General features: G+C 44.1%; 1 protein-coding gene across 2 annotated transcripts in view; it reads right to left on the reverse strand.

Moving 5' to 3' along the window:
• Nucleotides 1-7,765: 7,765 nt before the first annotated feature.
• Nucleotides 7,766-16,042, reverse strand: part of runx2b (RUNX family transcription factor 2b) — a 38,134-nt gene continuing 29,857 nt past the window's right edge. For both annotated transcript variants that reach the window (XM_070987863.1, XM_070987864.1), the window contains 3 exons: nucleotides 13,867-14,034; nucleotides 11,457-11,618; nucleotides 7,766-8,840 (listed from right to left, as the gene is read on the reverse strand). In XM_070987863.1, the coding sequence (XP_070843964.1) occupies nucleotides 8,362-8,840; nucleotides 11,457-11,618; nucleotides 13,867-14,034 (809 nt within the window). In that variant the 3' untranslated portion in view covers nucleotides 7,766-8,361. The remainder of the gene's footprint in view (nucleotides 8,841-11,456; nucleotides 11,619-13,866; nucleotides 14,035-16,042) is intronic.

The raw sequence follows: 16,042 nt of genomic DNA on the forward strand, positions 1-16,042 counted from the left end.
AGATCTGCTTCTGCCTTTTCTTTTCTTTTTCAGCGAGGTGATCAATCAATGTGAAGGGGAGGGTTGAGCGGTGTATCGGTGATAGCGAAAGGTGCTGGAGGACCATGGATCCTGGTCCCGAAAAAGGGTTAAGTGTGCTTGACTGAGTTGATCAAATCCAGTGGTGCAGGTCTGTTTCTCCATCTATAACAGAGAAAGAAAGAACGAAGCAGAGACAGAGAGAGAGAGAGGGAGAGAGAGAGAGAGAGAGAGAGAGAGAGAGAGAGAGAGTGATGACCGTTGACAGGCTTAAATAGAGGCTTCCATGCCAGGGATCAAACGCCATCCCTCTTCTCCACTCTCTCATTAAGACGGAAAACCCGAGCGCCGCCATCCGATCTGTCTCCATTTTTCCTCAAAGGAGTCTAACTTGAAAGATCTGCGCCTGTCGGATTTACAATGGTGGGCGAGTGGTGTTTACTGAGACGCGGCCTTGCCAGAAACAACAGTCAAAGAAAATAAATGGAGCCTGCCTAGTGTTTCCACAGGAGTAAGGAAATATGGAGCGAGACTTGTGCCTTGCTGTTTGGTAATTAGTACCTAAACATCCCTGTCCTTGGATCCCATCGCTCACATCCAACATTTCTGCAAGCTGGATAATATACAGTGGAGCATTAACGTCAAACACGTCTGGTCATGGGGCCTGGCACGCCACATTAATCTGTTATTACACTCCCAGTGGATCTACCAGTCGCTGGCCTTGGCTTGGCCACCATAGAACAGGGAGTCCATATAGGCTGACAGGGACTCACACACAGCGCACTTTTATAGCCAGGGTTAGTAAACCTTTTCAGCTCAGGCATAAATTGTCTAAATTGAGTCTTGCTTTGAGACCTGAGCTGATTAAAACAAACTGGCGCGTTTGACGTGTGAGGACCCACCAGAAACAGACCTGTGATCCAATTAAGGGCCAGACCCATAGTTTAAGAAATACTGCCATGTAGACCTCAGTGCTCCTTTAGCTCTTGCTTACCATAGATATTGTACCCAGGAGACGCACACATGTTTCAGCCTGAGGTGAGGTTTGCTTTTACCTCATGCCGTCCCACTATTTGAGAAGAAACCCTCTATTATCCATGTCCTTTAAGTGCAATAGCAGCAGAAAAGGACTTCATTCGCTGTCTAATCTCATATGTTAGTCTCATATGCTGTTTTTCCTAATCCAAACAAAGACGGTAGCCCAAACCGACATGTGTCCTTGCTCAATTTGCGCATGATGTGAACCAAAATTAAAAGGCTTTTGGAGGATTCTGGAAATACCTTCAGAACAGCTCAAAGTTTTGTTAAGTAACCTTCAGGATGCATTAGCTTCGTGGCAAATACTTTGAGCAGAGATTCAACTCTCTCTTTGGCCACTGAAATACTTCCAATCACTAACCGCTGTTACTCCTGATGTTTGGGTAGTGACTGACACGTGACATGAACCTATTGAGAGGGTGACAGCTGAGGTCCTGCAGGCCTGAGGAGGAAGCGTCTAATCAGAGCACGGCCGCCATCGACAGGAACCATCTCATACCAGGAGATCATGTTTAAAAGAGGAGACAGAGCTGCGGAAGACGAGTCCTCATCTCTTCCACTCGGAGACAGAGAGTGTCTGAGAGAGTATCGAATTCTCAGCAGGTCCACCAGCCCTCCTCCGCTGGCCTTCCCTTGGAGGTTTGAGTGACTTGTGGTGAAGCTTGATGGGGATTATTGATCTGCCTGGCGCGCGCCTGCGGTTTCGGCGTAAGACTGACGACCTCACCAGAGAGAGTTCTTGGCACACCCTGCCTTAGATCAGCGGCAGAGCCCTGTGGAGGCTGGGACATGCCTGTCCTGGCCTGAAGTGTGGACTGAGCTTGGAGCCAGGTGATCAAGACATTTTTCTGTGTATTTAAATAATCAGGCCCAAATTTAGGCAGAAGATAACAATAAACATATCTGATTGGCTCTTTGGAGAGGAGTAGTTGAAATGAGTAACCATGTCTGCAGACAGCAGAGCCCAGGGGTATTTATGCTCTTGGTTAGATTTACTGGTTAGGGTTTCTGTTCCAGTTGTGGACCACATGAAATAATCCACGGTCACTGGAGAAGGATGTGGACACTGTGCTAATTATGTGAGATGATGATGTCAGGTATTGATACCTACTAGTGAGCCAGAACTTTTCCTTCTCTGCTGTGTTCCAATGTATATAACCACGCTGTGGTGACCGCACTCGCTATACCACCACACTCCACATCCACATGTCGGACATGTCTGGATCCTCAGCAGCCCTCACACATCCGCACTGTCAGCCGGGCGCTCACTTTATCATTCATAGTTGTAAATCATTGCTTCGACTGCAGGAAACACGCAGCATTTTATTTTCCAGTCATAAACCATAAAACCTGCCTCTAACACGAGTTATGATCCTTGGAGACTGAGAGGATGAATGTCTAAAGCAGAACCAGACACGATGGCGGGCATCCTTCATCCCCCTTTTCGCCTGGCATCCCCATATGGCTACGGTGGCGTGGTGGATTTTCCAAAAAGCCCAAACATGATCCAAATGTCACCAGGGTTGTATGTCATTCAGCAGTGAGCTGGATCTCTGTGACTGCTCTGAATTACCAGTCCATTAGTTCTCAATTAGCACTCGCCTGATAAAGTTTTAACAGCCCTTCATCTGACAGGAAGAGCACATAGCGCTCCTTCATGCTTGGGTTCAGGCAAAGATGGGGCCCCTGCCCAAATTTTTGAAATTTTATTGCCTGGCTGAAACCTATGGAAAAAGGCCTGTTTTGCATGAATATTTGGCACCGAGAGGAGCTTTATCCTGTCTTATGTTCTGTACACTCAGTCGTGCTGCAACAGTTTGCCATTTTTTGACAGTTGAGATGGTGTATAATTTGAAACACTGACATAAAGCGGAGGCCTTGGACAAAGAGGCCTTTTGTTTGCGTGTTTGGTCGCTGTCCATGGTCCTGACACTCGCATTTTCACAGTAATTCCTTTTTTTTTTTTCAGGCGGTGTGGCCAGCATCAGATTGCATAATCTGAACTGGCAGAACTCATTAAATGTAGGCATTTTATGTTTCATAAGTGCACTTTTCTCTGAGCTGCGTTTCACTTTGCAGCAAATGGTTTCATGGAATCAAATGTTTCCAAAGCAGGCTAAAGACACAGGCATGCTTTAATCTAGTGATGAATGGATTCTGGTGCTGGATGTCAGGCCGTCTTACAACCTACCATGTCTGTGAGGTTCTGGGCTGCTGCCTGGATGCAGCTCGCCTGCCAATTGATCATTTCTTTTATTACAGGTCAAAAGACAAGTCGCCGTTTACAGCCCCCCTCCCTGCAAGGGTGAAGAACTTTTCGTATCTGACTTTCATTTAAGGAGCAAAGGCTCTTGTACAGGCTCAGGTCCACAGAGACAAAATGTGGGGTGTTGGAACTTTAGAAGGAGTGCCACTAACATAATAAGTGCTAGTTTGGCCACATCCAGCCTGACTTTGGCTGTATGGAACACCATTTGGGTGGGCCCCTCACCCCGGTCCCAACGGTTAAATAAAAAGCCACTAGAGTGCGCCAAAGTACACAGTTATTGTTGACTCAGTTTGAAATTCTCCTGGCCTGAGAGGGGTGGTGGGGGGTTGCTCAATTACAATCAGATCAAATTAAGATCAATCTTGTGTGATTTATGGTGGGCATGGGCTGGGCTTAAAGATGGTCCTCCTCTGAGATATTAAGGTGGACCATCACCATTTCTTAAACTCAGATGACATCAGATTAGAATGGCTCAAGGAGGTCAGTGCTTCACGCTTATTCGACAGTCAAGGCCCACATTAGAGAGTCCCCTGCCTTCAGTTTATCTGTAGACTAAATGGGAAATCAAGATGCATGGACTCCTGTTTGAAGGCAGGGACGGCACACACACACAGACACACACACAGACACATACAGAGACACACAGAGACACACAGCCCTCATCCCTGTAAGTGGAGATGGAAACATAGGCTGAGATATACTGTGAGTGGTATGGGGCCCTTGAGGATCACTTCCTGCCTGAGATGCTCCTCTGAAACGTTTGTAGAGGTCAAGTAAACAATTGTTTTGGGCTGTCAGCTGTGTGTGTGTGTGTGTGTGTGTGTGTGTGTGTGTGTGTGTGTGTGTGTGTGTGTGTGTGTGTGTGTGTGTGTGTGTGTGTGTATGTGCGCAGTCATCTAAATGGAGTTTTTTTTCTCCTCATAAACTCCTGTTTGTATTCCTCTCTGTTGATTGCATAACATAAAGAAGAGAGTGCAGTCTCCTTTGTGCTGCTGCAAGACTACTCACAGCCTGGTATAAAAATCAAACGTACATCATCGCTGGCATCATGTTCAACCACCAAATTTAACAGGGACGAATACTCCATTCCAAGCACTCATGAGTCTGCCTGGGTGCTGCTGTCTCTCCCGTGCATGGAGGACATTATGTTAATTTCTCTGGGTGTCTGGGTCCCGTTGCTCCTCCGGAGTTCATTATTATAATTGCTAGACATGGCTGAGAATGCTGCGAATGTGAACCTGAAACCAGCAGGAGCTTTTTCCATGCAATCTATATTCAGGGAAATCCCGAGAATGTTCCCAATCTGAACCTTAAAAAAACACATGGGATGGTGTAGCTCGCCCTCTCTTCTCTCTCTCTATTTCAGCATGTGTACGTGTGTGTGCGCACACTTAGATTGGCTCTATTATGTCTTGGAATAATGTAAAACAGCTTCCCTGGTTCTCCCTGTCTCTGTTCCTGTCTCCATCTCTCTGGTTTCCCAGTGTACCTTTGAAATGAAGCCATGGCAGTGGCAGTGGCAGTAGTAGTCTGGCTGAGCGTGCCGGGGCCCCAGCCCGCCTTAGTCCCCGTCCAAAGACAATGTTGGTGCAGACAGAGCGGCAGACCAGAGATGACACCGCTAAATGTGCTTCCTACGCGCAACGAGCTCGGAGCTCTGCTTGTTAACTGTTTCAGAAAATATTATACAAGTGATGACACTGCTAAATGTTCTGGGTGAATTAGGAGTATACGCAGTGGACCGTCTCCAAACAAATTCAATTTCTTCATTAAAAGTCTTAAAAGCACTCAAAGTCAGAATCTCTGAAGATGTAAATATCGGTCATGTGTTTGTGCACTGGAGGCTTCAAGTTTATTCATTGCACTTGTGTAATTTGCATCCTGGACCATTATTGGCTTCCAAGCTAGTTGTGATGTCACAAAGTCATGCTTGTAAACTGTTTGAAAGTAAGCAAAGAAACAAAGAAACTTTCCCCCTTCAAGCAGACGGACATGAAAACAGCCCTCTCGTGTCAACCTCTGCACATACATCATTCATTAAGCTGCACACAAACATATTTTTGAGTGCAGGGAGACTTCAAATGGCAGGGCAATCTAAACACTCAGAAAATGTGGTGGATAATCACATGCATACTGCCTTTTTATATTAAACAAAATTCAATTTCAGTGGACAGAGGAGATTAAGAGGGAAAATTAAGTTACAAAATTCCTATTTTATTCTTAAAATAAACAAAATGTACAATCACAATGCCAATTTCACTCACTGTTGTCAGGTCTGTTTGTCCCTTTAAAAAAAAAAAAAAAAAAAAAAAAGATGATCCTTATGAAACGTACCAGCAAAATCTAATGGAGCCTCCATTAGTTTCAATTTCCTGACAAGTGTTCATGAGAGAAGAAGCATAACAATAGACATAACAAGTGAAGTTTACATAAGAGCAGGGTAAGGTACGGTTCCTGGATATCATACATGTTGGTCATTAAATAATACAAGGTCTCTGAAGACAGACTGTAAGCAACATTTAACCAAAGCAAGGAAAAGGGATGAACGTCTTGCTTTCAGGAAAGAAGAAAAAAAAAAAAAACACAACACAAACAAAACAAGATGAGGACAAAATGGGATGTCAGTGCTGCATTGATGTGTAAACAGTTTTTAAAAGACCATTTCCTGTTCAAAGTTTGGAAAGAAAGACGCAGATGAAATAAATCCCAACAGATGTGCATAGTTACTATGGAGACACTGAATAAATCTGTAATTGGAAAAAAGCTATAAAATCGCAATAATCTCAAAGGTTTTTATTTGCTTTCTTATGTTACACTGTAACAGCAAAAAGACTTCTCGTTTGGGCTGGAGCAGTTGGGGAAATGTAGTGTGACATGTTCAATTTCATTAACTGAGTTCAGAACATCCTCTGCAGACACTGGAATAGAGGCACTGCGTGCAAACCTTCAATGAAAGGCTTGAAGTCTGATCCTTGGACAGGGCCATGTTTTTCTCAGCTTTTTCAAATTGGCTTATTATATTACCTACATGCACTGAATATCATATTGTATGAAAGAAAAAAAAAGGCCCTTTTCAAACAAATACCAACTGCCTTGTGAGATCAGATTCGACTCCAATGTAAATGGCTTGTTTGGCCAAGTGTTATCCATTCTGTGTGTGTATACGTGTGTGTGACTCCAGTGGCGTTATATCTACACCGAGGACCAAAACCACGAGCCCTGCTGGCAGCCAGCCGCAAGTGCTGCGAGAAATAAAACAAGAAATAAGTGCTTTATGAAACAAACATACACAAGTCTCCCATATTTTTTGGTTACCAGTTTGCTGCCAGCAGCTGCATCCAATCGCCTCGTTTTTTTGCACTTTTTCCTTTAACTCCAACACTTTAAGAAAAAAAAAAAAAAAAAATCTCACATAGTAATTTCAAAATGGAAAATATCAGACCTCCCCTTAGACTGGTGCCACAGACTGATTTTAAATGGTGACACTGGTGAGTGAGGATGATACAAATCTATTTGGAAAGCAATGTCAATAAAAGCTAAAAAAAAAAAAAAAGGAAAATAAATAAGTGTCTGAATGAATGTCACAGTCTCTTAATTGTCTTAAACTGTGAGATTTCCTTTTCAGTCTCAGAGACTGAAAGAGAAGGACGCAAAGAAACGAACTAAAGAAGTACCCGTGTCTGTCACACACTAAGACACACTTTTTCAAAGCTATCTTTTGCACATGATATGAAAGCTATAATAGACTTGGCGAGTTTTCCCTATAATCTTGACAGAGCTTTCAGCCGGACTGGGATATGAAAAAAAAGACATGCAGATTTACCAAATCTGTGGGATCATCCAAGGATTATTCCAGTCCTGAGGAGTTCATGTATCATAAAACAACTGAACCGTGAAGTCTGACCTTCTGCTTCGGGGTACACTCAGAGCACCACCAGGCGTGGCACTGCCATAATCATCTTTAGGCTACATGTCAGGTTGTGTATAAATGTACCATTTTTTATTTGGACAAGGAAATACATATGTATCTGTGTGCATGTCAGACCAGACAAACTAAAGAAAATCAAGCAGAATTTCCCCAAAGGGTAATTATTTTCCCCATTGAAGCTCTCTTTCATGCTATGTTGCCAAGAGGCACAATACGAGTTATTGCTCAATAAATACCGAAGGTTTAATTCCAAGCCAAATGTGTGTCAACGCCTAGTGAGGATGTTGGGCTCTTAACGCGCAGAGCAGTTAAACTGAAAGTTACATCAGGAGAAACCTGTCGCAATACTCTTTGGAAATTACATTTCATATTCGAAACGATTTAAATCTTTGGGTACTACAAAACAATTAAACTTCTCACTCTCTTAAATTACCTAGCAAAAAAAAAAAAATAATTTTTAACTTAGTCATATAGATGCATCAAAAATATTCAGATTACACTTCTTTGACTCAAGTTTCAAATACAATACATAATTTATGGCTTTATAAGTTAAAACTAAGAAAACGCCTCAATCTACATCAATGTTTCACCCACAATATACAAGTTAAATTAATTGGTTTAAAGCAAATTTACTGTCCATACCACTTAAGGTAACATATGTGTTACTCTCATCACTTGCTACTCAGTGCCTAACTTGCATCTTGATATTGTCGTAGTACAAAAACATGCTCTGCAAAAAGCCTTATTGAAATACAAACACTATACAAAAGAGGCAGTCTTTTACAAATATTGTTGAAGCATCCCTTAGCCTGTGGATTAGAATAAAACTGACATAAAGTCTCATCCACTTGGGCCTAGTAAAACTGTCTTTCTCATTATTGCTGTGAGAGTGACTCCCTTTGTAGTGCCTTGGTCAAAACACATTCCAGGAAGACAAGTCCGTACAAGTCTGGTGTTTTTTTTTCTATCTCAACCTTAATTTCCAACAAAAGGTAGAGATGGCTGATGAGAGCTCAAAAATCCCCTTTTCATTAAAAAAAAAAAAAAAAGGTTTTGTGCTTTCAAACCGTGACATCAGTTGACTTCCAATCTCCGGCCCTGGTTTTCTTCAGTATGGCCTCCACACTGCTTCATCCATGCGGCCTCCGGGGTTGAGAACAGTCGGGGAGTTACTGTGGCTCCCGTCGCCGTCCACCCCTCCCTCCGTCTGGCTGGGCAGGTTGGGGTTCACCAAGGAGGTGCCCGTGGAGGCGCTAGTGCAAGGCGGGATCATCCGGGAAGGCGAACGGTCCCCTCCAGGAACCATGGAGAACTGGTACGAGCCGGATGATGCACCGTAGTAGAGATAGGGCGTGCTGCTGGTCTGGAAGGGTCCGCTCTGGCTCTGAGTGGAGCCCGGGTAAGGAGGCGGAAGGTAGGTGTGGTAGTGGGCGCTACCCAGCGACATGCCGGAGGTGACGGGCGGGGTGTAGGTGAAGGTGGCCGGGTAGTGCATCCGAGGGCTGGAGAAACGGCTCTCTGTGAGGGAGGAGAGGCCCGGGAACTGACGATCAAACTGACCGGGGAAAGGGCTCAGGTCAGAGGAACCTACAGACACACACAAGAACATTTCTTTAGGATTCTCTGACATCGACAGCGCATATCATCATTGAATGCCTCAATAATTACACTTTCTCTTACCAGCTTGTCAGTTGTAATTAAGTGAAATGTGGCTTTGGACTCTTAAACTATTTAGCACTTTGTCTTGTAGAGCAATTGAATTTAACAAATAAGTCCCCTGAGAGATGGAACAGTAGTAAAGTAGGAATAGTGTGTGATCAAATATTTCGAGCCAGATATGTGTATTAAGTCATTTAGAAAAGGCTTTGGCTAATGGATTCTGCGGGCACGGTTATGGAATAGCATTTATCTCTAAATATTGTTACATTCATCAACTTCATTCGGTGCTGTTTTTCACTTCAACTCTTGAGTTTTTGATAAAGTTAACAAACACATCACTCAAGTCCCACGCATGCAATATGTTTACGCCTCTGCATATTTATGTTTCCCTGTGTGTGTGTTGGCGCATGTTCATGTGTATCTGTAGAACTGTTTATGCATGAGAATGTGCGTGTGTGTGTGCAAACGGTGTGTGTGTGTGTGTGTGGGTGGGTGGGTGTGTGCGTGTGTGTGGGGGGGTGTATGTGTGTGAATACTGTATGCACATAAAAAAGCAGTTGGGATGAATCAGGAGCTGCACATGTGGAAACACTTTGAGCAGAAACAGTTTCCATGAGATCCATAATGAGGCAGGGCTGAGCTCTGATGTGGCTCCTCTCCTCGCCTCCCATCGGCTCCAGCCTGCGTGTGTGTGTGTGCGTGTACACGCGCACAAGCGCGTGAGAGAGTGAGCTGAGAAGGAGCTGCTCCATCTCACCCTTCGTTCCTCTCTTCGCTTCATCCCTTAAAAAATACCCAAAAACCACTAACTGGCTGCGGCGAGCTTCGCGCTGGGCGCAGAGTTTAAGGAGAATAGGAGGTCCTCGCACTCCCTCCCTCCCGTCTCCTCTCAGTGGTTTAGTCCAGCCATGGCGCTCTTATCATAAATCACCAGGCGTCTTCCGTGTCACCATGTCTGCTGCGAGAGGACAGGGGGTGGCGGGGAAGAGGAGGAGGAGGGGTGGACGCAGTGTTTATGTGCAGGGAGGAATTGCGAAGCCGGGTTTGTCGCTAGCGTCAGATAGCATATGCTGCCAATTAAGGCCTTTAAACTTCCTCTTTCCACAAGATCCGTTTGATTCTAATAGAAATAGTAGGTGATTGTCTCCACTGTGGAGGAGCAGTGTGATCTCAGACGCTGTTCAATAAACTCCTGACTCCTGCTTTTAACATTTGGACCTATTTTAGTGCTCAAAGGGACCCTGTGATGATGAGCCAGATCGAAATTTATTAGTTTAAATGAAACCAGAGTGGAAAATTGTCTAAATATTTGGAAGGATTTTACAAGCTCTAGAGCTTCACTTCCGAATTAGGTGTTTTCCTTGACTGATGAACTTTTGCAGCAGCAATTGTAACATTTCAACACGTGATCTGGATTGTGTGAAGGTGTGTGTTGAGGGGGTGGGACAGTGCAGAGTTTGCACTGGTGCATCCATATCAGCTTCTGCTTGTACTTGTCGGTATGTTCTGTGGCTGGATACTGTTACAGCGCAGCCTGGCGAGGTGTCAGCATGATCTCCAGAGATCTGAGGGCCTTAGTCACATCACTTAGGAGGCATTAAATGCTCGAGGTGTGCTAGTGGGTAAGCGAGTTTTGGGCTTGTGTTTATGCGTGTGAACGTGCTCACACATGCACGTGTGTCACTTTGAGAACAAAGCCTGACGCTTGCGAGATGAAAGCTGAGGGGAAAGACCAAACTAATCAAAGTTGACAAGGCAGCTGGCTGAATTTTAAACCCTTTCTAATGCAGAGTCACACGGCCACGTCGCGTAATCACTCACCCTCGCTCGGGGCACACTCGCAGAGGAGGGAGTAGTACGTTAGCACAAGAAAACAGAAGGGAAAAAAAGAGGGTAGAAAAAAAACTCATATGGCAGTGAGTCAAACAGGTGTACGGGGGAGAAACTTGTCTGGCGGCATGTAGGAGTTTAAAGGATCTTTCACATTGGGGGAAAAACAGAGACAAATTGGAACACAGATGCTGCCGTTACAGCAAACAGACTGGCTAATGCAATTACCCAGAATTCCTTGTGAGAGTGGTGTTTCGCTATAAAGACGCTTTATTTGTCAGTCACGAGCCTGTTATTATCCCTGGGCCTGTTATTACCCATACTCTTCTGGGATCAAAAGCTTGGAGCAAGGAAAAAAGGAAACAATTGTTTTTTTTCCTCCACTGTCATCCACGCTATCCAAACCGCTCTCTAGGGAGACAGTCGGACTCTGACGGCATGCCTCATTCCTCACGTTCATTTGACAATGAGCTAATAGTACCTCGCTGCGCTGTATTAGTAAATAGTAAGATCTAGCTTTTGTTTTGCAGTCGTTGTCTACGTTCTGATTTCGAGTGTGAGCTTGTGTGCATGCACGTCTGTCTTTCTCTTTTCCCTTCCCTCCGTCTGTCGCATAAGAAAATGCATCATCTGGATTTTTTATCGAAGTTTAGGTCGTCCCGGTGGGACGAGGAGACCGGGAGCGTTCACACAGTGGCAGAGTAGTGGATCTACCTGGCAATCGTCTAGGCACGTCACTGATGGCAGGCAGGCCCGTGCCTCGGCTGGAGGAGAGGGGGGTGGTGGAGTGGACTGAGGGGGAAGCCATGGGACTCAGGTAGGATGGGTACGTCTGTTCATACGACCAGGGAGGAGAGGACTGGGACTGACGAGGGTCTGATGGGGAGAAATGGAGCGAGGGAAGGAAAGGAGGAAGGAGAAAAATAGCCCAGAAAGACATAAAAAGAGAAAAAACAGACAGGAAAAGAAAGAATAATTACCAAAGACCCATCAGCTGGTTCAAATGTGCTAATCTTTTTTTTTTTTTTTTTTCGGTAAAATGGGTATGAAATTAACTATAACATTCAAAACAACTGTAGACATTATTAGTGTCTCTGTTTCTCTGTGCTTATGTTTCGAGGTAAGTATCAGTTGGGCGCGTTATGCAACATCCTCCATAATGACACATCTAATGTTTACCTTCGCAGAGATCTTCCTGTTTGCCTTATAAAACATTGTGCTTGCAGCTGAGGCACAGAGAGCCTTGTTGGCACACACCCAGGGTGTAAACACACCAGCAGACAACCACGAAAATAACCGCCGCACACACTTTATTTTGTGTGTCTATGCTGCAACCCAAGCATGGAGCAGGAATGTTGATTGATACTGCATTGTTTACAGACTATTTTTATGTGTTGTGATGAAATTTGTGGACAAATGTGTAGTGATTTACGCACTCTAATTCAGTGATTCCCAACTATGGGTGCTTCTGCAATTGCCAGGGACGTGTAGAAAGATTATAGAGTTGCTCAACTAATTTGGAAAAATAAAAATTAAGATTTGATCGAAAAAATCTGTCCATTTATTGAGATAGCGGTGACTGAGAGTGCGGAAAAGCTAGTTAGGAAGTGGAGAGGTTTGCACAGTTTGCTGAGAAGTAATTCATAAAAGGTTTAAATACAAAGCTAAAAATAATTGCTGAAACCTATGGATAAATTATTAAAATAGCTAAAAGTAATGGATAAATGGTTGAAATAGCTGAGCACATTTGAAACATGGTAGGTGGTTCTGGTGAAGGGGTCCTTGGGTCCATCAGACAAAAGGTTGGGAACCACTACTCTAATCAAAGCTGCGCTCGGATGCAAAATTCAAGCTTCATCTCAAAATGTTTATGCTTGAGAAGCAGTTTGCTCTCACGCAATTCAAGATCAATCCAGCGTATCCTCTCCACTCGCTGCCACACTGCTACGCTGTTTAACCATCCCTCAAATGATCCACTAAGTAACACTACAGAGCCGTGCCATTGAGTAACTTAGAGCTGAATGACAACCTGTGACCAGCCTGCAGAGGTGTGGGTGATCAGGTAGCAGCCATTCCGAACCGTGAGAGATGCTGTTACCTTCTAGGATGTAGACTGACAGAGTGACGGAGCAGAGAAAGACAGACGATCTCGGAGGCAATAAAACATACTGCGCTGGGCGCTCTGTGGTCCCATTGGGATGCGCTCATGTTCCTCAGTTTGATATTTTACCTCACAAACAGTAAATGTTGCCTACTTTGTGACTCAGTTTGTTACTCAGCTTGCTTGTCTAATCAGTGATACCCTTTAGGACACTGTTAAGAAATGCATAATGCATATTGTAGATGTCCCTACCTCTTCGGTTTATTGTTTAATGATGCTATATTTGGATTTTCTTGGCAGTTTGGGTGGAAAATAATGTGGAAAAACACATAAAATGTTAAATTCTCTATATTAACACTTTTAAAGGGCGTTATCCTTCAATACAAACATAAAATGTAGGGCTGGGCAATCTGTCTGAAGTCAGTGTTTCAATATGTATTTACAATATTTTCCTATATCAATATAAACCACAATATGGAAAATGTACAATTCCAAATAAAATAATCAAATTGATGTTCAAAGCAATGTGGGCTGTGATAAAATTCTCATCATATCAAAATATGATAATAAAAAAACTAATACTGAAGAAGATAATACTGAATATCTTGTATCCTTGGAACAAGATCATAAAAACATGATTTCACGTGTCAAAAGTAACACAATAACTCAATAGGTAAAGCATAAAAGTATTTTCACTCTGCATAAAAAGCTCCCATTGTTCAGTGCAAGCAAATAAGGTCTGTGATATTAAAATATGGAGGGACACCTCTGACAGACGACATAAACTTTGAAATGCACTGCTCGCCACCTGCATATGCTGTGCAGTAAGACCATTTTGTGTTCTAACGACACGAGACACCGTTGAGCCCTGTAATCCAAGAGGAAAAGCATTTCTTTTCACACAGGGTCAGAGGTCAGAACAGTAAGAAACCCCGCTCTGCGACACCTCACGAGGCTGCTGTAACAGTGCTTCAAACCAGTCTTTTCTGGGTGTGAGGTCAGAGTTGAGAATGGGGTGCTCACCTGTTATCTGTGTCTGTCCCTGCGGGCTGAAGGAGTTGGCCACTGTGTTGAGAGTTGGCCGGGGCCCTTGAGTGGGAACGGTGACCCTCACCCTCATCCTCTCGAGCTCACTAAGGCGGTCTGAGAAGAGACCAGTCTTGGGAGGGTCCTCAAGTTTCTGACGATGCCCTGCGGTCACACACAAAAACAGTGTTTTATTGGTAAAGAGTCGCACCAGTCACTGATGCGCCTCTGCAATAAAACAGAATTTTATGTGATAATAGTGTTCATTACGGCTGTGATGTTGCATATAAACCATATTTTATCAAAGCACTTCAGCTTTCTATGACTAATTATCTCAATTTGTTTGCTGTTGTGCTGGCAAATAGTTTAATGTGCTGTACATTCAATGACTCAGTTCTTCTGTGTGCCATGGCTTACTTGGTAAACATAGTTTGCGCTCCTGAACAAAGAGCAGGCACAGAGGCTTTTGGGAATGGGATGCTACATCCTGCTAATTAACAATGGCAATTACTCTGTATCGCCTTGCATGAGAGAGACAGACAGAGTGAAGACGGAGCAATACTGAGGGTGAGAAGTTGCATGTATGCTTAGTTTTAACCTGAGGCTTCTTCCTCAGGTAAACACAAGCTCTCACGCCATCGCCCCATTATCCTCACAGGAGTCGTAACCTATGCCAAATATATTTTTACCCGTTTTCTTCCTGCATTCCTCTGCTGATAATTTTACACCCTTTATATCCCTGATTCTATTCTCATCGCTCTCTCAGGCTGGTAACTCGAGACTCCTCCAGTATACAAATACAGTACAACCACATTGTGAGCGCATAGATTGAGCTCACAAACAAAAGACAATATGTCACTTGCTCTGCCCGAGCGAGCCCATTTCTATTCCGATGGCGCTGTCAGCCCTGTAGTGGGAACCGCTGCGAAACATACCCAGGGGCCCAGGTGTAGACTGTAGTTTAGCAAAGGTGGGGTAAAAAGAGAGGCTTGTACACACACAGTCCTTTTCACTACTGACACAGGCCTGTGTCGGTGTGTCTGTCTGGTCTTGCACTAGTTCCTCTGTAAAGGCAGTAAAGTAAATATCAAACAGAGGAGAGTAGAAACTCCTGCTGTGCTTGGCAGAGCTCCAGCTGGCAGACAGAAACAGTGAGCTACTTCAGAATCCTGCCTAACCTGCCTGCGCTGGGAACAAAGGCCTGGCGCTACACCTATAGCACCGGGTAGGTGTTATGGAGGGAGAGGAGAGCAGATCTGAATCGCCATTACAAAGATCAGAGACCACAGAAAATTGTCCCGCCCCCCACCCCCCAGGTGAGGAGCTTTGCTGCATGTCATCCCCACCTTTTTCTCTCTCTCTCTGCAGATTTAAGGTCACCATCATATAAATGCGCAATGACAACGAAATAATCTGCCTCATCCTCTCTGGAGCATTTTTTTCACTGTCGCATGAAAAATCATTTCAGCCTCAGAAATGCTTTTATAAATCATCTGACTCGTCACAACAAGTAAATATATTCTGGAACAACGGTTTGGAATTCTGCTCTGCAATGCCTTGAGAATGGCTGCAGTGAAAAATGCAGCCAGTGACAGTTAGACAGACCATGATTTTTATTACAATGACGTTACCGGACTGGCATCATACAGTTCAAAATAAACAGACAATCTCATCATCTGCTGCTTTACATAGTTGCTTTGGAACGCGGATAATATCGGCTACTCAAAAACCTCAGCTTATTGAAGTTTTTTTGCTTTACAACATAATTCATGGCCATATTTCATTAATAATATTTCTCCATCGTTCCTCTGGATAATTTGTGCCTCTCGCTGGCATTCCTCATCTCTCTATGCAAGCTGTGCCCAGTCAATCATAGCGTTTCCATTTTCAACAGACCGAATTTCTATTCTAAAAAAGCCTCGGGACACAGTGCGGCCTTTGTGCACAGCCCGTCTCCTAGTGATGGGAATAAATAGCAATGGGAGACCAAGGGGGATGAGGGGAGACATAGGGGGACAGGCGTGAGGGGGAGGAGGCACATGGAGAGGAAGAGACCCTGATGACCAGTAAATTAAGAGCTCTGGATGGGTCTGAACCAGTCAGGAGAGACAGACTCTGTAGAGAGTGCTGAGCACGGCGAATGGTGAAATAGTTAGAGAGGGTTTAGGATTTC

The sequence above is a fragment of the Chaetodon trifascialis genome, chromosome 19 (genome assembly GCF_039877785.1).
Source record: "Chaetodon trifascialis isolate fChaTrf1 chromosome 19, fChaTrf1.hap1, whole genome shotgun sequence".
In the NCBI taxonomy this organism is placed as follows: domain Eukaryota; kingdom Metazoa; phylum Chordata; class Actinopteri; order Chaetodontiformes; family Chaetodontidae; genus Chaetodon; species Chaetodon trifascialis.